At 36.7% G+C, this 23,826-nt stretch overlaps 1 protein-coding gene across 2 annotated transcripts in view; it reads right to left on the bottom strand.

Annotated features, from left to right (window-relative positions):
• Nucleotides 1-371: 371 nt before the first annotated feature.
• Nucleotides 372-23,826, bottom strand: part of OLFM3 (olfactomedin 3) — a 222,035-nt gene continuing 198,580 nt past the window's right edge. For both annotated transcript variants that reach the window (XM_025288199.3, XM_006049823.4), the window contains exons 5-6: nucleotides 4,595-4,701; nucleotides 372-3,462 (exon numbers count right to left, since the gene is read on the bottom strand). In XM_025288199.3, the coding sequence (XP_025143984.1) occupies nucleotides 2,785-3,462; nucleotides 4,595-4,701 (785 nt within the window). In that variant the 3' untranslated portion in view covers nucleotides 372-2,784. The remainder of the gene's footprint in view (nucleotides 3,463-4,594; nucleotides 4,702-23,826) is intronic.

Raw genomic sequence — 23,826 nt, 5'->3', positions numbered from 1 at the left:
TTCTGTTTGAAAGATTTGTACTTTTGATGGTACTTTTAGATCTGAAGACTATTTTCTTGATAGTACTAAAAATTGATTTTATGAAAATAAGATTTCATCAGAGAAAATACTAGGAATTATAAAGATGAAATATATAAATATGGTGATAGGAACCATAGATAGAGATTTGGAGTTCATGATAAATCTTATCACAACCTTATCACTATATGAAATGTTGCATATGAACGCTTATTATTTTCTTTTTTGTCTCTACATATTGGTAATGCTCTGACACACTGCCACTTTCTGAATGCATAGATATAAGTGCATGTGCAAGTAGTAAGTATTATGATTCAAGTTCCACAAAAACAAATGTCACACAAACACAGTCAGACCATGATCACATTATTATTTAAATGACATAGAAGTTTGTTAATGATCTGGTTAATTCAGAAAAATATCAGTTATACAGTTCACTTAGAATTAAAACTTTCTGAGCTTGGATTTCTTTACTGATTGAATAACAAGTATGATTTTAAAACAGTCAATGTTTCCCTCATAAAATTTATTTGTTGGACATTTAAAAAAAAACAGTGATTAGAGTAAGTTCTTATTTATTTCAGGCACAAACTGATAATTTATTAAGAAAACACTTTTAAACTAAGTGTTTAATGCAAATCACACTTTTAAACCTATTTTACCCCCATCGCAGTGACAGTAGGAAAATCTGTTTGCTGTAGCAGCACATACACTATCGTTGGATATGGTGATGAACTCTTCCATAGAAAACAGTAAAGTGCTTTACAAGCCGTACATCTCACAGAAAAGCTGTGAACATCCAGGTTTTGAATTTACATTATATCATATTACATTATTTCTTTGAAAGTAATGGAGACCCAGATGTCCACTAGAGGCCATCTACTAAAAATTCATTCATTTCTGAAATTGACTTTCTTCATACAAACTCTTGATGTACAAAATATTGGCTTAATATTTTTGTAGTGTGTGTACAATGACAAGTGAGTCCCCTAAATTTTCTAACTCTCAAAAGCAGAGGAGAACATATGTAAGTGTTTCAAAGAGAAGACAGCATTGCAAAAGAACACAGAATGGTCATTAAATCATGCTAATATCTTTTTGTAGGTTAAAAAAAATTGTTAAATTTTAACAATTTCAAGATTGAGTTTTTCATCCTAAAATGCTGATGGTAAGATATTTGAGAATGATATTTTACTTGTGACATTTGAAGTGAATTACTCTTTAAGAATTATTTCTTTATACAATGCCTTATCTGATTTACTATATCCTTACTTTACAAAGGAAATGATGATATTATGTATATGTGAAACTAAACATTTACAACAATTTAAGTTATATATTGTTTATTATAGAATATACTTTTTAAATTGTAAAACCAACCCACACTGGTTTCCATAAAACTGACTTAAGTATGAAGAAAGTACATCCAAACACAGTGACATGTTTCATATATATTCATTATATGTTTTTGGTGTTATTAACATAAGATATTATTAAAGCTCTGTTTTTTTTATTACACCACTTCTGCACACAATGAATCAGGGTAACAAGGGGTTGTCTTCCCATCTTGTGTTCTGAATTGATTATTTAAACATTTAAACTACTTGGGCAACTCCCAAGTTTTCCCACAATTTTCTTTTGTACAAATCTTGCCAACAGCTCTTCAGAATTTATAAGTCTAGATGACATTACAAAAATTTAATTTCAAGAGTTTTCATATGTGCTTCATGTACTTTTAGAATCCTGATATAAGGAGTTAATTATTGCCAGTTGTATGTAAAATTTAAGTTAAAACATTAATATACTTAATTATATAAGAACAAAATTTGAATGTGTAATAAATGAGTCGAGTCCAGTCCAGTTGTGACCAAGCTGCATCTTTGCAAGCAACTATATGGGTTGCTTCCAGTGGAGTGAACAGAGTAGCTCATCCTTACTGAATCAGTTTTAGGATTCCATGTCAGTGATCCAATAAACTTGGGGTAAAATAAAGAATCTATGTAAGAGATCTGGCTTGCTTTTCTTTTTAGTTTATAATGCTTATGTAAAGGAGTAGGTTGAGAAGATACTTCTTTCTTGACCACTCTCGAAAAGTGACCCATAATGATTACTGAGATTAAACTTCAGTGTATTTTATAAAAAATATTACTTACTTTCACAGAAGTGAAGAGATACAATTGCACAATGGTGGTTACAATGGTAGAAATACGTATTGCCAATAAAGTGTTAGCAAGAGATTTAAAAATGACTGTACAGCACCGCATCAGAGAATCATATAACAGCAAAATGATTAATATTATTTTCTCATATAAATAAGATCTTTAAATCTGTTTTAGAAATAAATGAGGGGAAAGTGTTTTTTCCCCTAATTCCTACCAAAATATTTTCTGATGTGGAGCAAAACACAGTAAAAAATGACAGATTAAAAAAAAAAAAAAAGACATTCATGCATTTAAGCCACCATTAATCTCTGACTCTAATATAAGGCAGATCATTAATCTTTTGTAAAAGTATGACTTTAGCCACTTAAGCTCTTTTAGTGCTTTTCATGACAAGGACATGATAGGCCTTGTAAATTAAGAAGTTAAGATGTGTTTCCAACAGGTTAATTTATACAAGTTCAGATGTTTTTTGAAACACCAACTTTATAATAAAAAAATGCTTTGGAGAAATGATGAAAGTTATAATAAAGAGAAAACAGAAGGGATCCTATAGAGTTGATCACAAATGACACTGTTCAGATTGATGGCAACAAATTACATTTGCTTATGTGTCATCCTCAGTCTTAATGATGTGGAAAAGGGTGACATTGAACAGGACCTGGTGACCATTGTTCCAGGCATACAGAGCTCTATCTCTTGCATTGTAGTCAAGCATGGAAATGTGAAAGTATTGGTTATGAAAGGGAATGTCCGTGTACTCATATGTGGAGGTTTTGGTGGAATAGGAATAATACACCTTGGCTCCAGTTAAGTGGGAGTTGGTGACATACAGTGTCCCACAGATCATGAAGGATTCCCCTGCACTTCTCTTGGGATAGCCAGTGTTCCAGCTCTTCATCACCTCCAGTGTGTCTTGGTTAAGTTGGCTGATGACAATATTGCCTGCATTCTGGTTAGTTGCATACACAGCCCACAGCCCGATTTCATCAGCCATTAAGTCGATGTCAGAGAACCCACCCCATGTGTAAGGATAAACGTTGTGAAAACCAGCATATTCCAAGCTTCGTTGGGCAAGCACTCTCCCCAAATCAAAGCTGTATTTGATGATGATGTTACTCTGATACTTGTTAAAATAGAGTGAGCCATTGTAGACAACATGGTTAGTTCCTGCCCATTTGAAAGGGAGGTTGTATGTTCTTGATTCAGCCCCACTGACAAAGTCAGCAATTGATTTGTACTCACGGACAATTTTATTGTTGGTATAACTGTCCATGTACCAAACCTGGAAAAAAGGGGGAAAATGGAATAAATGATATACGTTTTTGAGAATTCCAAAATAAAGACACTAAGAATCAGGACATATTACTATTGTCATTCTCAGACTCTGGAATGTTCTCTTTCCACTTACCTGCTGCAGTGTGATAGTGCTGCAGACTTTGACAAAGAACAGTGGCATGGCCTACATGGAAAGGAACAATGTACTGCCTTGAAATTGATTTGTTTTTTTGTCCTTTCTTTTTTTATTGTTTTAAAATTTTTGATCATTTGGTGCTTATCACTGAGTGAACCATATATCAATGCAAAACATATCATTTTGTTCATTTACCTGATCAACTTGATTAGTGATAATTGCAAAAATCATCACATTTGGAAAATTTATTTATTCCACCCCTTGCTCTAAAAAATGTATGGTCTACTTTTGTACATTCAACTTATTTTCCCTTTATGGGCACCACAGAACCTTCTAGTAATAATTGTTCATTGGATCATCCTATAGGTACAACCACCTTTTAATGAAATAATTTTACTAATTAAGTTACTAAACTTAATTGGATATAACTTGTTTGGATATAACTCTTGAGAATCCTAATGTATACTGAGTTCAGTAATAGAACATTAATAGAGCCATGGTATGTTTCTAATATATTGATTTTCTTAATATGGATATTGCCAAATACCCTTAAAGTTTCAGCAATGTTTTCTTTAAAATTACCCCTAGATTCTAAGAATATATGGCTTGTTTAGTGAATTGGTTAACTCTTTAGATTTTTACTTATTTAGTGTTTTTTTTTTTTTTTTTTTTTTTTTTTTTTTACACTAAGGAGCAAATTATAGGAGTATACGGAGAATTTTGTCCACTTATAATTAGCCCTTTAAAAGCATAAAACAGGTTTAAAACCAATAAAAATTAGGCTCACTATACTGATAAATTATAGGATAGAACATTTTACTAAAGTAAGTTTGACATATATCTGTAGATATGTTAATATTATCAAACTGAAAATATTTGCAAACAGTAAGTATAGTACTTTTCAAGTAGAAATTGATGTCCTTGAAAATAAGTGAATAGTGTCGTAGACATAAAATTTAATAAAACATAATTCTAAGCAAAGGTATTTGAGGAAGCAACATACTCTGTTATTTTTCTCAGATGCTAAAGGATCTGTCATCCAAGCACCAAATCGGGTTCCAGATGTCTTGACTGTAGTTGGGCCTGTGATTTTCATCAGTCTGCCACAGGCTGAAAATAGAGTAATATAAGCATGTGGGTGAAAATGGCCAATGATTCCAACACACATATTTACACCAACAGCAAAGAAACGAATCCTAAAACAAAACAAAGAGAATTAATATCATTTATTCTAAATAAATGATCATTCATGTTGGGTGCTAAGATTTAACTATAATTTGAATCACAAGTAGTGGCTTTTTTCAGTGCTGTAAATCCAAAGTGTGGAGTTTTAAAATGAGAAATTATTTCTATAATCTGGACAGAAATAAAGGAAGAAAGTCATTTTACCAATTCAGCTGCTGTTTCTAAGTAGTCAGAGAAGTTAAACTATCCATGGACCTGTTTACCTGATCTTCAGCTCAGCTTCCCCTCACCTCACCCTCTCTCTTCATGCTTTGAGACTTTGGACTACTTTTATAAGCCAGAAAGAATTCTATAAGCTGATTTTCAGTTTCTACTGGTAAATGAGCAGCTCCTGTGAAAGTTATTTTTATAGAATGTAATAATGACACTGTAATCACAGTCTGCCTGAATGAGGTAAAGTTTTAAAGGGTAAAATGCCTTTAGGTCTGGTAGAGCAGCCCTACGCTTTAGTACAAGGGAAAAAAAAAAAATCCCTCAAAAGTCAAGCTCTAGTTATGAATAAAATCTTATGAAGAGCTTAGACATCATAAGTGCCAAAGTCTAAACGAAAAAGGAACCCAGGCATTTTGTGAATTTTTTTTTACCAAAATTTAAAAGTAATTTATCATACACATTCTGAGTGTCTATCAATGTTGACTTTGGTCTAAACAAAGAAATATTTCCTATTCATTTATACAACTTTTTCCTTTCTTTTTTTCCACTTAAAAATTGTTCTATATGGCCCATGCTGCTTATCCACCTCTGCTTGTCCTTAGAATTGATAGATTCTCCTTAGTACCTTTTGGTTCCTGTGTGTTTGGAAAGAAAAGAACAGATCCCCAAAGCAAATAAAGGGCAAAACTATTGTAGCTTAGGGCTTATCTTGGCTAATTTTTCTCTATGTATGTTAATCATAAGAATAATTTATAACTGGCAGAATACTAAGCATGCAGCTAAAAAGATGATAAATGATAACATTATATTTTGTTCTATTACTTCATTGCTAACTACACAGTAAGTAATCTCCAGCCTTTGGTAAAGTCTAAGCTGAAGATATTTCTTCTTCTTCTTTTTTTTTTTTTGAGAAAATTAGATGTGATAGCATCTTTGTACATTTTATATAAATGAGTTACTTTATAATTTCCCAAGACTGGATAAACTGAGCCAATCAGAAGTCGAGTGGCATTATCTATATTGAATAGCAAGATGATTGGTTAAACCTACTAGCTCAAGTTGGTATAAACTCATGAACAGTATGTGAGTAAAACGTATCAGTTTGAACTAGAAAAAGGTAAATATATCCTGGGTTGTGTTGTACTTAGTCGTGTCTGACTCTTTGCAACCCCATGGGCTCTTGCTGGCCAGGCTCCTCTGTCCATGACATTTTCCAGTCAAGAATACTGGAGAGGGTTGTCATCTCCTACTCCAGGGGATCTTCCTGACCAAGGGAATGAACCCAGGTCTCCTGCATTGGAGGCAGATTCTTTACCATGGCACCATGTGGTAAGCCCCAAATGTATCCTGAAAGAGTATAAGTTGAATGTATTCTCTGAATGCACTCAGTAAGTGAAAGCTATATAATGTTTAATGGTGGCTTACATCAATATTTGTAAATGTACAGATGATAAAAGTGCATGAAAATTTAAAGTATATGTACATTGAGATAGAAAGACATCCCTTTTACTAAGAAAACACCACAAGTAAAATATGTGCCTTCCTCCTTAGGTGTGAACAATAAATTATTTCATTGAACAAAATATAAATATCAAATGTAGGTGAAATATGAAAAGTAACTGACATAGATGATAGAGCTTTTATTGCCTTTATTTTGCAAGATCTCATCAAAATGATGGTAAAGAAGTAAAATGTGGGGGTGTGGGGTCAAAGCAAAGAGAATGGTACAAACGCCTTGAGAGGAGAAGAAATTTTTAACAAATTTCTAGAAGGCAGAAAGTGATGGAGAATGGTAATTAATTAAAGGTGTAGGATTAAATGAGATGCAATCATGTCTATGCAAAGCAAATAAGAGCTGAGGATGGAGCTGCTCTGCTTTGAAGAAAAGTAAGGGACTCAGCATCTAAGAGCACTTAAAATGGCAATGCAGGAAGATCCTGAACTCACCTTCTTCCATGGATACAGCAAATCTGCAACTACATATGGAATAGTTCCAATGGAGTATTATTCCCTTGGAAAGGGATCTGAAAGCTGAATGAACAGAGGCTCCACAACAAAGGATAAAAGGACAGCATTGAGATGGGTAGAAGAGGCAGAGGTGGGCCTCTTGACTAGAGAAAAACAAAGTACCAGATTAAAAAGTTCATGGACCATAGGTGAAGAGGATCCACTTCCTGATCTGTAAGCATCTTCTGGAGATGTGTAAAGCAATTGGAATACTACCTGTGGACTGAGACACCAGTGGGAGCAATTTTGCAATCTCAGGCCACCTTGCTGAAGCCAATGCAGGTGGTTGCCATTTAGAAATTCTTCCTCTAACCTGTTAGTGCCAGTGGGTGCAGAGGAGATGACTGTTGCTTTTCATTCTAGCCATACACATACAATATTGAATTATAATTTAAAAAGTTAATATAGTTGCAAAAACTTAAAAGTGGACATTAAAAAGCAAAAGTCACATTTATATACTGCCTATTGAAAAATCATCCCCAGATTTTTATTTGCCATGCTTCTTTGCAGGTCTAGGGGGTAGTTGGAAATTGAAGATGCAAATAGTCTCCAGAATTGGAAGCTGTGAATCCTGTGCATTTTAATTTGATTTCAGTACTGTAAGCACTAGATTGAAATTGTATTCTCTAAACTTCTTGCTCTGTTTTACAATTAATAATGCAATCTCTCTCTCTCTCCAGTTTTTTTTATCTTAAAAAGGTAGAATCCATATTATGAATTTTAACATTCATTAGTCACTTCATATAGGTGTTAAGATAAGCTAGTAAGTGATAACATTGGTTAAACATTTGCAGGAGCTGTACTAAAAGGTACTGATCATGTGATTCCAGTAGAATTGTTTATTGTTTCAGAATAGTAAGTGATTATGACCTTGGAAGAATATGTGGCTATTGAATATCTATTCTCTATAGAAGGAATAATTAGATTAAAATGTCTTAAAAAATATCTTTCAAAGGTGAATAACATTACATGATCATTAAAAAAGAAGATACAAAGAATCTCAGATGCCAGTTTAAATTAGTTCTGGAGATAGATCAATATAATGTACCAAATAAGAAACATAAATGTAAGATAATGTTCACCCCCACAAAACTTTATACCCAGAGGAAATGACCAAATGGTAACACAATCAATAATAAATTATGATGATGTCAGACTGTTTTGATACTGAAAGTGGATAGAGATTTTGTAGTTACAAAGTTTAATATAACATTTTAGATGACCATAAAGTTAAACTTCAAACTGGGGTTTTTAACCTGTCTTCTCAGCAAAATTGACCTGGTTGCCATAGGGGGCCTCCAGTGCCTGAAGACTGAAATATAGCTTGGACAAAGCAAGAAGATGCAAAGCTCATATTTCCTTCAGTCATATGCATACTTTAGATGTTAAGTTGTTTTCTGGGCTTAATGCTTTTTGGGACTAAGATTCTCACCATGAATCTTATGAATCAACATTTCTAGAAACTGATAACACTTTAGTGGTTTGGCGTATCTTGGCTTCTGAAGCGTTTGGCTCTACCCCAGCATTGTATCTAAATGGCAAAGAGATACTGCTAAGCCTTATATTGTTTAGACCAGGAATTAAGAAAGAAATTACACCAGAGGTTAACAGCTTCTAAACCTCAACTAAAAATGACTTTGCTTTCCTCTTGCAGCAGTAGGATTTTCCTCTGAAGTATGATAGAGGGTGAAATAAATAGTTATGATTTAAATGTGAAATAAGTATTTTTAAACACCATTTACTGAGAATTTACTATGTACCAGGACTGTGCTAGATAATGAGGGTATAAGGTGAACAGGAAGACAAAATAGGTTCATAGGTTCTAGCTTCTCAAAATATGATTGTTTACATGCTATCCTTTCTGTTCCTCTTCTTTTCCTTTTTTGAATTCCACTGGCAAGGAAAGTTAAGTAGAGTTTATTTCAGACCAAAACTATTTGGAGAAAAAAAAATATATAGCATTGAGTGCCCTAAATATCTGTTGATGATAAATAAAATTTATAGAAATTCAGCCCTGGGTACTGAACTATATAATAACACTTCTTTCATTAACACAGCCTTCTTAGATACTAGAAATTTATCTCGTTTTAAGCCACATTTAACTGTACCCTTCTTCAGAACATACCCATGAATGGTCAAACATAGAAACAAGCAGATTCAACTAATCTTCCATGTTTTGTTTTCTGTAAAAAATGAAGGTAAGAGTCTTGAAAGGATAAGTTTAATGGAGTTATATTTGTCTAACAACATGGAGTAATTATGTCTAACAACACTTGATAAGGGTAGTGGTCTTATCTGTGTGGAAGTAACATGTCTATTATCTAGTAAATCAATATAAATTTACAAACATTTAACTCTGGGAGATTTCAGTGAATAGGTTTATAAGTTAGATGAAAAGCATTTGCAAAATATGTCTGTAAATCTGTGTTAGCTCTGGTTTCAAATAAAAATGTTTTGTATCTAATCTGGCCAGGGAAGATCCTATAAATCCTAAAGAACTTTGTGTTTTGTGTACTTTGATTTTTCTCTGTATATCTTTCTGGTACGCTGGTCTTTGTCTTTCCGGTACCATTCGGAATTTGAGCTCAGCCCACCACAAGTTTTAATCCCAAAGTGACAGCCTTTCAGTAAACCAGTTGTTGTAATATTAATATAAAAAGTACACTTGAAGTGAAGAATTCACTTTTGTTTTGTTGAACAAAGCTAGTGGAGGTGATGGAATTCCAGTTGAGCTATTCCAAATCCTAAAAGATGATGCTGTGAAAGTGCTGCACTCATATGCCAGCAAATCTGGAAAATTCAGCAGTGGCCACAGGACTGGAAAAGGTATTTTAATCCCAGTCCCAAAGAAAGACAATGATAAAGAATGCTCAAACAACCACACTATTGCACTCCTTTCACAGGCTAGCAAAGTAATGCTCAAAATTCTCCAAGCCAGACTTCAGCAGTATGTAAACCATGAACTTCCAGAATTTCAAGCTGGATTTAGAAAAAGCAGAGGAACCAGAGATCAAATTGCCAACATCCGTTGGATCGTTGAAAAAGCAAGAGAGTTCCAGATGCCAAAGCCTTTGACTATGTGGATCACAAAAACCTATGGAAAATTCTTCAAGAGATGGGAATACCAGAGCTCCTTACTGCCTCCTGAGAAATCTGTATGCAGGTCAAGAAGCAACAGTTAGAACTAGACATGAAACAACAGACTGGTTCCAAATTGGGAAAAGTATACATCAAGGCTGTATATTGTCACCCTGCTTATTTGACTTATATGCAGAGTACATCATGTGAAATGCTGGGCTGGATGAATCACAAGCTGGAATCAAGATTGCCTTGCTGGGAGAAATATCAATAACCTCAGATATGCAGATGACACCATACTTATTGCAGAAAGTGAAGAAGAACTAAAGAGCCTCTTGAAAGTGAAAAAAGAGAGTGAAAAAGTTGGCTTAAAACTCAACATTCATAAAACTAAGATCATGGCATCTGGTCCCATCACTCCATGGCAAATAGATGGGGAAACAGTGGAAACAGTGACAGACTTTATTTTGGAGGGCTCAAAAATCACTGCAGATGGTGACAGCGTCCATGAAATTAAAAGACGCTTATTCCTTGGAAGAAAAATTCAGTTCAGTTCAGTCGCTCAGTCATGTCTGACTCTTTGCGACCCCATGAATCGCAGCACGCCAGGCCTCCCTGTCCATCACCAACTCCCAGAGTTCACTCAGACTCACGTCCATCGAGTCAGTGATGCCATCCAAGCCATCTCATCCTCTGTCATCCCCTTCTCCTCCTGCCCCCAATCCCTCCCAGCATCAGAGTCTTTTCCAATGAGTCAACTCTTCGCATGAGGTGGCCAAAGTACTGCAGTTTCAGCTTTAGCATCACTCCCTCCAAAGAAATCCCAGGGCTGATCTCCTTCAGAATGGACTGGTTGGATCTCCTTGCAGTCCAAGGGACTCTCAAGAATCTTCTCCAACACCACAGTTCAAAAGCATCAGTTCTTCGGCACTCAGCTTTCTTCACAGTTCAAATCTCACATCCATACATGACCACTGGAAAAACCATAGCTCTGACTAGACGGACCTTTGTTGGCAAAGTCATGTCTCTGCTTTTCAGACCAACCTAAACAGCATATTAAAAAGCAGAGACATGACTTTGCCAACAAAGGTCAGTCTAGTCAAGGCTATGGTTTTTCCAGTAGTTATGTATGGACAGGAGAGTTGGACTATAAAGAAAGATGAGCATGGAACAATTGATGCTTTTGAACTGTGGTGTTGGAGAAGACTCTTGAAAGTCCCTTGGACTGCAAGGGGATCCAACCAGTCCATCATAAAGGAAATCAGTCCTAAATATTTATTGGAAGAACTGATGCTGGAGCTGAAACTCCAATACTCTGGCCACCTGATACAAAGAACTGACTCACTGGAAAACACCCTGATGCTGGGAAAGATTGAAGGCCGGAGGACAAGGGGACGACAGAGGATGAGATGGTTGGATGGCATCACCTTCACAATGGACATGAGTTTGAGTAAGCTCTGGGAATTGGTGATGGACAGGGAAGCCTGGTGTGCTGCCGTCCATGGGGTCACAAAGAGTAGGACCCGGATGAGCCACTGAACTGAACTGAGAATGATGAGAAAGACAGTGATGAGAAAGACATAACACCTCTGTTCTGGTGAAGCTTACATTTTGATGGGAATAGTGAGAAAATAAATGAAAAATAAGCAACCTAGCTAATAGATCAGATAAGAATAAATTTAGTGTATATTTAAGTAATTTGATAAAGAGGGACGGGGAACTGCTTTAGATGGGTGGGTAGGGAATACCTTTCAAAGAAGGTGGTGTTTAATTTGGGATCTAATTGACAAGGAGGAAGCTATGGATCCTTGAAGAGAGATATGTTTAGACCGTGAATCAGCTAGAGGAAGGCAGGATTCTAAAGTAACTGGAGGCATGGTTTAAGAAATCTGCCTGGATTTGAATCCTGATTTTATCACTCACTCCCTGGGGGTCTTGAACAGTTGGTAACCTCTCAGTGTCTGGTGGGTAACAGCAGTAATAATACCTAACTCAAACAGTTATTGGGAGGATTATATAAAAATATATGCCAAGTGTTTTGATTAGTGTTTTATACACAGTTAATTGTCTAATAAATGTTAGCCATTGTTATAGGTCAGTAAATCTTAGCTATTATTATTGTTCTTGCAAAGGAACTGAATTTGGACATGCTTGAGAGTTAAAAGGAAAACTGAATAAAAAATGAAGAAAGCCAGTGTATCTGGAGAAAACTTGGAAAAGTAGATGGTGAAGTTGTAGAGGTGAATAGAATAAAGCTTTGCAAAATCACAGTATTTGAATTTTATTCTAGGTTAATGGAAAGCTATTGAAGGATTTTAAGAAAATGGGAAAGTGATAAAATGTGAGTTGTATTTAAAAAAGATCACTCTAGCCATACGTGGAAAATTAATTGTAGAGGAGATATAGGCAAAGAGACCCATTGAATGTTATCACATTGGGCTATGTTATCACATTGAGAGATAATGAAAGTGGTAATGAAGACTGGATGAAGCACAAGCTGGAACCAAGATTGTCGGGAGAAATATCAATAACCTCAGATATGCAGATGACACCATTCTTATGGCAGAAAGTGAAGAACTAAAGAGCCTCTTGATGAAAGTGAAAGAGGAGAGTGAAAAAGTTGGCTTAAAACTTAACACTCAGAAAACTAAGATCATGGCATCTGGTCCCATCACCTCATGGCAAATAGATGGGGAAACAATGGAAACAGTGACAGACTTTATTTTTGGGCTCCAAAATGACTGCAGATGGTGACTGAAGCCATGAAATTAAAAGATGCTTACTCCTTGGAAGAAAAGTTATAACCAACCTAGACAGTTTATTAAAAAGCAGAGACATTACTTTGCCAACAAAGGTCCATCTAGTCAAAGCTCTGGTTTTTCCAGTAGTCGTGTATGGATGTGAAAGTTGGAGTATAAAGAAAGCTGAGCATGGAAAAATTGATGTTTTTGAACTGTGGTGTTGGAGAAGATTCTCAAGAGTCCCTTGGATAGCAAGGAAATCCAACTAGTCCATCCTAAAGGAAATCAGTCCTGAATATTCATTGGAAGGACTGATGTTGAAGTTGAAACTCCAATATTTGGGCCACCTGATATGAGGAACTGACTCATTGGAAAAGACCCTAATGCTGGGAAAGCTTGAAGGAGGGAGGAGAAGGGGATAACAGAGGATGAAATGGTTGGATGGCATCACTGACTCAATGGACATGAGTTTGAGTAAACTCTGGATGTTGGTCATGGACAGGGAGGCCTGGCGTGCTGCAGTCCATTGGGTCACAAGAAGTCTGACATGACTGAGCAACTGAGCTGAATGAAGATGGAGAAAAGTAGATGTATTTGGGTTATAAATATTTTTTTCTTTCTTGGATAAAGTCAATGGGACCAGGCTTTGGATTAGATGTTAGATCGGGAAGTAGAAAGAGAAAGAAAATCTCAAATTGAAAAATAATTGAAATATTGGCTTGTTCAGATGGTCAGATTATAGGGTCATTTACTCAGATTAAATGCTCAGGAAGGAATGGGTTTGGAAACAAAACTCGAGAATTCTGTATGAATTATTTTATGTTGTTTCATGACTATTATCCTTACTCGTAGAGAGGTAGAGATGACAGTATACAAATCTAGATAGTGGACACCCTTCTGAGACAGTTTTCAGAGTCTTCAGCACATCAATATTAGTGAAAGCCAGAGCCTTGAAGAGAGGGCACACACAAAGAAGAGGAAAGCATATAGAACAGAATTCTGGGACATCACAGTATTTATAGCACCCAGTGAAGGAGCCCAATAAGAAACTATGAATGGAATAGGGAAAATAGTGGAGTGTTAAGAAATCCTAAAGAAGAACATGTTTTAGGAAGGATGAAGTACTGACCTCAGGGGAATACAGAGATTGTTCAGAAATAATCAAAGAAATGATCATGGAATTTGGCAGCGAGAAGTCATTCATGATTAGAAAAATCAAATGAAGAGAATGTTGAGATCAGAAGCTGAGTTAGAGTTGGTTTTGAAAAGACTGTAAACTAAAGCAGGAGCTATAAAAGATTATTTTAACTAAGAAGCAGAGAAAAGAGGGTGGAGAAATATGAGGTTATGGGAAAATTTAGTTACTCTAACATCTTGTACTAATGTTACTCTTGTTGCTTAATAAAGATTTGTTTGCCTTTATAAATAATCTAGTAGAGAGGGAGAAACTGATAATACAAATGGAAAAAATGAATTTCATAAGCAGATGATAGATGGTGATTGCAGCCATGAAATTAAGAGACACTTACTCCTTGGAAGGAAAGTTATGACCAATCTAGACAGCATTTTAAAAATCAGAGACATTACTTTGCCAACAAAGGTCCATCTAGTCAAGGCTATGGTTTTTCCAGTGATCATGTATGGATGTGCGAGTTGGACTATAAAGAAAGCTGAGCGCAGAAGAATTGATGCTTTTGAACTGTGGTGTTGGAGAAGGCTCTTGAGAGTCCCTTGGATAGTATGGAGATCCAGCCAGTCCATCCTAAAGGAGATCAGGCCTGTGTGTTCATTGGAAGGACTGATGTTGAAGCTAAAACTCCAATACTTTGGCCACCTGATGCGAAGAGCTGACTCATTTGAAAAGACCCTGATGCTGGGAAAGATTGCGGGCAGGAGAATGGGATGACAGAAGATGAAAGGGCTGGATGGCATCACGGACTCAATGGATATGGTTTTGGGTGGACTCTGGGAGTTGGTGATGGACAGGGAGGCCTGGCATGCTGCACTTCGTGGGGTCACAAAGAGTCGGACACGACTGAGTTACTGAACTGAACACTGAACTATCTTTTTATGGTTTTGTTGTTGTTTGTCTCTCTGTTCTTCCACAATTTCTCAGGAAATGTTCTTTGTGCAGTGTATTTCATCCAGGTTAGAATCCTGAGGTGAGTGATAGGAGATCTGGTTTCTGAGTCATACATAATATTAAATCATCATATAATATTGGATAATGTAGTTATTTTCCAGGATGGAGTTTTCTCATCTCTGAAAGTTCTGAAGCTTAACATTTTGTTACTCTAACTAAGGGGACATGGAATGGATAGAAGCTTCTCTTATAAATAGTTATTAGCTTCCTAAAGTTCATCTTGTCAAGTGAAATTAATGTATTAAAATTTCAGGAATTTATAAAAACTGGCCGCTTTTTTCGTTATAATTTGTGGTAGTATTAAGTAAACACAGGTATTCTCATTCTAACTGAGCACAGAAGTTACAAAGTAAAATAAAAAATAAAAGTCATTTCTGTTTCTTGGTTCCCTCAAACTGGCTTTTGCTCAAATAAACATTATTTTTCCGACTTTTCCCTCACTTCCTATAAGGACAAAGGAAGCCAGACAGAAAGGATAATTTCCCAAAATGCCTGAAAGATAAATGTTCCTGCAAAAATGATTGGCACAGAAGGAAGTTAGAAGTCTTGCTTCATTGATTTTCTCCTGCTGTGCTCTTCTGTCTGCTGTGAGACACATGAAAATATTAACATTTTATACTGTTCTACATATGCATGGTTTTGTATGTTCAGAAAATATACTGAATGGGTAGTTGAAAACAGTAACCATTTTAATACTCTGAGGATTTTGAGACATTAAGTCTTTTATGATCAGTTTCAATCCATATTTATCAGTAAGTAGTTCGGGAAAAGATATCATTTGGGATTCCACAGGAAGATCAGTTGTTTGGATCAATGAAGCATAAAAACCATCTGTCTTTTTGTTTATTTCTTTAATATATAATTGTACTTTGTAATATCCTGGACTAGTAGCTCAGGCTTTGAATCCTAAGGCCATGACTATATAAATAAATGGAGTGGCAAATATGTTTATGACTGAATGTTATTTCTTTTCACTTAAGGCTGTTGGAGAACTCATGTAGCAAGAAGTAGATATGATTTGATCTTTGAAGTCTGTTTATTAAAGCTGCTTAGGTTTGTCTCCATCATATATTGGATAGTAAAATCTGTTTATATTTATATTATTTAACCTTTTATTGGAGAAGGCAATGGCACCCCACTCAAGTACTCTTGCTTAGAAAATCCCATGGATGGAGGAGCCTGTTAGGCTGCAATCCATGGGGTCGCTAAGAGTAGGACACGACTGAGCGACTTCACTTTCACTTTTCACTTTCATGCATTGGAGAAAGAAATGGCAACCCACTCCTGTGTTCTTGCCTGGAGAATCCCAGGGACGGGGGAGCCTGGTGGGCTGCCGTCTATGGGGTCGCACAGAGTCGGACACGACTGAAGTGACTTAGCATAGCATAACCTTTTATTTGCATGTCTAATCTCACCGACTGCACTGCTGAAGGAAAGTTGGGGGATAAGAATGGACATATAGATGCTGTATTGCATGGCTTAGAATGAGTTTTCAGTGCATGTCTGGTAAATGGGATCAAGAATAACATGTGTCTAAATACCTCCACTATCCAAAATTAACAGAATTTTACTCTTAAATTATTTTAAAAACTGCGTGAACTTTTTCTGAGCTTAAGCTTATGTTATGCATGCATCTTTAAGGAGAAACCTATTTAATATCCAAACTAAATGGAGCAGAATTGTATCCTGAAAACCAGTAATTTGGCAATTCACGCTTGCCTCTGAAAAACACAGGTTTTATATTGTTAAAAGGCTTATAATTTAGTTGTAATCTAGAAAAATGTAGGACATAGAAAAGGAAGATAAATAATAAACAATTTATGGTAGAACAAAATATATAAAGTACTCCCAAAATGTCCTAAAATCACTAGGACTTCAGGGTTCCAGAAGAATGAATCATCAAGTTCATGGACACTATAGAAGTAGCATTCTATATTGTAATTTTGAATTTTAGGAAGAATCAGTTCAGTTCAGTCACTCATTCAAGTCCGACTGTTTGCAAACCCATGGACTGCATCATGCCGGGCTTCCCTATCCATCACCAATTCCCAGAGTTTACTCAAACTCATGTCCATTGAGTCAGTGATGCCATCCAACCATCTCATCCTCTGTCCTCCCGCCTTCAAATTTCCTAGCATCAGGGTCTTTTCCAGTGAGTCAGTTCTTTGCATCAGGTAGCCCAAGTATAGGAGTTTCAGCTTCAGCATCAGTCCTTCCAATGAATATTCAGGACTGATTTCCTTTAGGATAAACTGGTTGGATCTCCTTGCAGTCCAAGGGACTCTTAAAAGCCTTCTCCAACACCACAGTTCAAAAGCATCAATTCTTCAGTTCTCAGCTTTCTTTGTAGTCCAACTCTCACATCCATACATGACTACTGGAAAAACTGTAGCTTTGACTAGACGGACCATTGTTGGCAAAGTAATGTCTCTGCTTTTTAATATACTGTCTAGGTTGGTCATAGCTTTTCTTCCAAGGAGGATACATCTTTTAATTTCATGGCCGCAGTTACTATCTGCAGTGATGTTAGAGCCCCCACCAAAATAAAATCTCTCACCGTTTCCATTGTTTCCCTGTCTATTTGCCATGAAGTGATGGGACCGAATGCCATGATCTTAGTTTTCTGAATGTTGAGTTTTAAGCCAAGTTTTTCACTCTTCTCTTTCACTTAGGAAGAATAGGACTTAGGAAGTGCTATTCTTCACAGTGAAAAGTGCTATTCTTCACTTAGGAAGAACAGGACTCCTTAATAAATGTGAAAGTGAAAGTGAAATCACTTAGTCATGTCTGACTCTTTTCGACCCCATGGGCTGTAGCCTACCAGGCTCCACCGTCCATTGGATTTTCCAGGCAAGAGTACTGGAGTGGATCGCCATTTTCTTCTCCAGGGAATCTTCCTGACCCAGGGCTCAAACCAGGATCTCCCACGTTGTAGGCAGATGCTTTACTGTCTGAGCCACCAGAGAAGTTCTCAATTTAATTTGAGGAGGTATTCTTATAAATATCTCCCATTAAATCTCCAAGTTAAATCCCAGGCACACAGTTTGACTTTTCTGTTAATTCTTCCTTTCACTGAGATTTTTACTGTCTATTGCTTTAAGTGGTAAGTAGAGCAAAATATCAGGTATTCTGAATGAAATACTGCATTGCTCTTAAAAGAACAGATGGCAACAAAAACCAAGACTAAAAAAAGGTTGTGTTTTTGTTGTCTTTTTTCCCCAAAAGATAGTTATTTTACAGTAGATGTACACTGATTTATTTCTTGAAAGCAACATAAAGCTTTTTATTTTAAAAATAGTATTTGCTCTCAGAGACCCTATAGACACTAATTTTTACCTATTATGTTTCAGATATTTTATTATATTCTATATAGATTCAACTGAAACAAGACACAGATGATCCCTGACTTCTCAGTGCAGGGATAACTCCATAACGTAGTAAAGATTAAAGAAAAGCAAATGGGCATTTTGTGTAAAATATCTGAGGTGCCATGGGGAAGAGGGGTGGGGGCATGTGGGAGACTATGCTAAGGGAATTCAGCCATGTTAAGGAGCAATCAGAGAAGTCTCCATAGAAAAGTTGGTATCTGGTCTAAAATTAAAAAGCAAGCTTTGAATTTGGATAAGTAAGGTGGAGAGGAAATTCAGAGTCCAGGAGGGGAAGAAGCATGCAAGATTGAGAAATTGAAAGGATTAGAGTGAGTACATGATGAGAATTGGAGAGAAAAGGCAGAGTGAGGCAGAATCCATGTCATCGAAACAAACCATGAACAGCTATTTAGATTTAATTTTAAAGGAAAATCACTTAAACACGGTGTGCTATAATTAGATTTGCATTTCAAAAAGAGTATAAATATCTATTGTGGTGGAGCGGGAATGACTTCAGGTAAGGGGAGTGCTTCGGAGGTCTTTGTAGTATTCCATCTGAGAGGTGATGAATGGTGTTCTTGATTAGGGTGGTGAAAGTGTGATGTAAAGAGGTGGTTTTGAGAAATCCGTGAGAGAGGTAAAGATGTGGTAATTGTGTATGAGTGAAGTTCAGGGAAGAATCAAAAATGACTCTGACATCTTTCTACAGCAATTGGGTTCTTTTTTTGTTGTTTTTGGCTTTTTTAATTTATTAATATTTTTTTTACTTTACAATATTGTATTGGTTTTGCCATATATCAACATGCATCCGCCACGGGTGTACACGTATTCTGGCCTGGAGAATTCCATGAACTGTATAGCCTATGGGGTCTCAAAGAGTTGGACACAAATGAGCAACTTTCACTTTCACTTTAGTAACAAAGAAATGCCCAGAATACCTCAGTACGTTTAACTCAGTAAACAGAACCCATATTTATTTACTGAGTTAAACGTACTGAGGTATTCTGGGCATTTCTTTGTTACTAAAGTGAAAGTGAAAGTTGCTCATTTGTGTCCAACTCTTTGCGACCCCATAGGCTATACAGTCCATGGACTTCTCCAGGCCAGAATACGGGAGTGGGTAGCCTTTCCATTCTCCAGGGGATCTTCCCAACCCAGGGATTGAACCCAGGTCTCCTGCAATGCAGACGGATTCTTTACCAGCTGAGCCACAAGGGAAGCCCACTGTGGCTCTGTTACTATGTACCCAACAAAAGATACCATGTGTGAGAAAGAAATCTCAGTCTTTGAACTCAGAAGGATTTGGGATTAGAGTTGCTGCCTCCAACATGTACTTTTGGTAAATTTAAGCTGAGTATCTGTTCCATAAATTGCTGGTAATAATACCCGACCCACAGTTGCTGCCGCAGTTAAGACTAACATACATAAAAAAGCTGGCAGTGTCTGTCAAGCAGTAGGCTCTCAGCATTGCTGCAGTTGTCTGCCTATGTGCTTATTTCCCACAATAATGCAAGCTTCTTGGCAGTAGAAGGGCACTGCCTGCTACTCATCTTTGTATCCCTAAATACCTGGTTAAGTGCCAATGCACACTGGAGAGTTAATAAATATTTACTGAATGTACAAATAAGATTATTGTCACAATTTGGTTTTTCTTTTACAACTAATTTGGCATAAACATGATAAAGATTGTAACCCACGTTGAAATTACTTACAATTTCAAGTCTCTAATGCTGTTACTTCTGCTAAACATCAAGGCTCAGAACTGTTCCTTTAATAGAAGGGTGTGTCTTGTATTTCACTAGATGGCACCAAACCATTGCCCTAAAATAGAACTAACATAAGGAAGTGGGAGAGGAGTGTAAAGGGCTGGAAAGTCAGAAAGCCTGATTATAATCTACATTAGATTTCTATTGGTGATCTCAGGGGTTGTACAAGAGCATTAACTGTGCTTTTCCAGTTAGATTCTCACAGGCATATAATTATAGTTTGCATGCCCTGGAATGTGATATGATTTAATTAAGCACAGGGGACTTTATTCAGTCCCTCACAGGAGAAAATTAAGTACTTAGGAAACAGCATTACTCTACCTTATTCGGGCCACTAGGGTGCATTGCTGTTGAAGCTTTTTTTTTTCTAATTTTTATTTTCTCTAAAACTTTAATTCCCTAGAAGAAATAAGCTGAATGGTGCCCTAGTGATCTCAGTGTCTTATGACTCCTTCTCATGACCTTATTAAGTTAAACTTTGCAGGCAATGAAACTAGTTTGTTTTTTAGTTTCTTAAAATTCATGTGATGTACACTGACATTTTCCCTAAAAACAAATCAGCTGCAAAGGTGAGTGGAAATGTATTCCTCATAGTTGAAGTTTTATTTTCTTTCCCCAGTCCATTTTTACACTCTACTAATTGCCTGTTGTGTGTTGAGGCTTTTGTGAAGAACAAAGATGTCACTGATGGATAAGCCTTCTTGCTCCTGTTACTATATTGCTGATATCATAATTATTCAGTGTCCCACTCTACATGTGAGCAGCATAGTAGCTGGATTTTGGACCTTTTTGGAACAATGAACTTCTGATATGTTTGTTTTTTTTCCCTCTACATTTACTGTGAATGGTCCTAATTTTATTTAACATCTATTTTCTGAGTCTGTATGTTCTAATATTTTGATATTCAGGCACTTCTTTATGAGATACTGCTGGGTAGGCAGCTAGAAGTGTTCACAGAGCTAAGTTGGTCCAATCTGTACAAATTTTCAGGGATTATAAAAACTAAGTAAAGTGTTACTCAAATTATAACTTGGTGTCACACAAAGTTTATATATATATATATATATATGTATTTTTTGATGTAAATATATGTACCTAACCAAGTACTTCCATTGAAATTGGAGTAATTCTTTTTCTAATGAAAAAATATAAAGATTCACTTATTTTTTCAAGAACCAGTGTGACTCTCACAGTGTCAGGGCTGTCTCTCTCTACTTAGACATGTTTTCTATATTGTAATTAAGCCAATAGCAAACCTCTTTGCACAGAGAGTCTCAGTAAATGGTTTTGATGAATTGGCATAAACATGGTGTGATGGAGAAAAGTACCCAAGTGTTCCAAACCATTCTTGGGACAAAAGTATAAATGAGTTAGAATCACTGGTTGTGGCACTGGCCTCTTTGTCAAGTGAATAGGGATCTGAGGGCTACCGATAATCTAAAGTGAAGCACTTGTGATGTGAGAACTATTTTCAGTATTTTGTAAGGTCATATTAATTAATCAAAGAGCATTCATCTCATTAAATAAAAAAGTAAATACTAATGTTATTGTTATTTGATATCTATATTTGCTGGGCTGGATGAAGCACAAGCTGGAATCAAGATTGCTGGGGAAATATCAATAACCTCAGATATGCAGATGGCACCACTCTTAAGGCAGAAAGCGAAGAAGAACTAAAGAGCCTCTTGATGAAAGTGAAAGAAGAAAGAGAAAAAGTTGGCTTAAAGTTCAACATTCAGAAAACAAAGATCATGGCATCTGGTCCCATCACTTCATGGGAAATAGATGGGGAAACAGTGGAAACAGTGGCAGACTTTATTTTTCTGGGCTCCAAAATCACTGCAGATGGTGACTGCAGCCATGAAATTAAAAGACACTTACTCCTTGGAAGGAAAGTTATGACCAACCTAGATAGCATATTGAAAAGCAGCGACATTACTTTGCTAACAAAGGTCCATCTAGTCAAGGCTATGGTTTTTCCAGTGATCATGTATGGATGTAAGAGTTGGACTGTGAAGAAAACTGAGCGCTGAAGAATTGATGCTTTTGAACTGTGGTGTTGGAGAAGACTCTTGAGAGTCCCTTGGACTGCAAGGAGATCCAACCAGTCGATTCTAAAGGAGATCAGTCCTGGGTGTTTTTTGGATGCTGAAGCTGAAACTCCAATACTTTGGAGTTTCCTCATGTGAAGAGTTGACTCATTGGAAAAGACTCTGATGCTGGGAGGGATTGAGGGCAGGAGGAGAAGGGGACGACAGAGGATGAGATGGCTGGATGGCATCACTGACTCAATGGACATGAGTTTGGGTGAACTCCGGGAGTTGGTGATGGACAGGGAGGCCTGGTGTGCTGCAATTCTTGGGTTTGCAAAGAATCAGACACGATTGAGCAACTGAACTGAACTGAACTGAAATATGCATTTGGATACTTCTTTGAACCACTAAAGTAACTTAGATATTGAGAGCCCTCAAACAATTCTTTATTTGGGATTTTTTTCTTGTTGGTGCAGACATCATTTAGCAAGCTATAAAATCAATCTGTACATAGAACTAAATTATTTCTTGATTAAAAAAAGAATAAAATATAACAGCAGAATTTATGTCAGTAATGTTTACCTATTTTCCATTTGCAGTAAACTCCACAGTTTGAATTATAAAAGCAAACCATATAAAGGAGTTTTTAAGTGTTGTATTAAATGACTTTTCCCTTGCTTAGTCCTATGCCATCTTGACACAAATATGTGGCTGAAGGAGATAATTTTTTTTTGTAAGTAAAAGAGATTATTCTGTTAGTTTTTGAAATACCTAATATTTACTCTGTTGAAAGTTTAGAAATTGTTATATGACTGCTTATAGAATTAATTGATTCAGCAAATTTTACTAACTTAATAAGATTTTTAGGCATTGAGAGATACAGTACTTAGACTGAATATCATAGACACTGTACTTATTCTTGTGGAACAAAACTCTAACAAAAGAGTCATGCAGTTACACACAAAATGATAATGAAACATGGAAAGTCCAATCATTGATGAGATATCAAGATTTGAGAGCACCTAGAGAAGGCAATGGCACCCCACTCCAGTACTTTTGCCTGGAGAATCCCATGGATGGAGGAGCCTGGTAGGCTATAGTCCATGGGGTCGCTAAGAGTCGGACACGACTGAGCGACTTCACTTTCACTTTTCACTTTCATGCATTGGAGAAGGAAATGGCAACCCACTCCAGTATTCTTGCCTGGAGAATCCCAGGGACAGAGGAGCTAGTGGGCTGCCGTCTATGGGGTCGCACAGAGTCGGACACGACTGATGCGACTTAGCAGCAGCGGCAGGAATGCAGAGGGTACAGGGGGAGGCCTGTGAAGATTCTGGTGAGACATGACATTTAAATTGAGACCTGCAAAATGAATAAGACTTTGTCACCTGTGGCAAGTGAAAGTGTATTTATTGATAAAGAAAAGATAAACAGAGGAGAGAGTGTTTCAGGAAAAGGGACAAACCAAGCCTCAATATGGTCCTGTGGTTAGAGTGTAGACCACGTGTGACACTGGGACATAGTGTGTAAGGGGAGAGAAGACAGGACCTAAACTGAGGTTGTGGACTTCCCAGGTGGTACTAGTGGTAAAGAACTCAGCTGCCAGTGCAGGACATGTAAGAATCATGGGTTCGATCCCTGGGTCGGGAAGATCCCCTGGAGAAGGAAATGGCAGCCCACTCCAGTATTCTTGCCTGGAGA

The sequence above is a fragment of the Bubalus bubalis genome, chromosome 6 (genome assembly GCF_019923935.1).
Source record: "Bubalus bubalis isolate 160015118507 breed Murrah chromosome 6, NDDB_SH_1, whole genome shotgun sequence".
Classification (NCBI taxonomy): Eukaryota; Metazoa; Chordata; class Mammalia; order Artiodactyla; family Bovidae; genus Bubalus; species Bubalus bubalis.
This window is presented reverse-complemented; position numbering and strand designations above follow the sequence as displayed.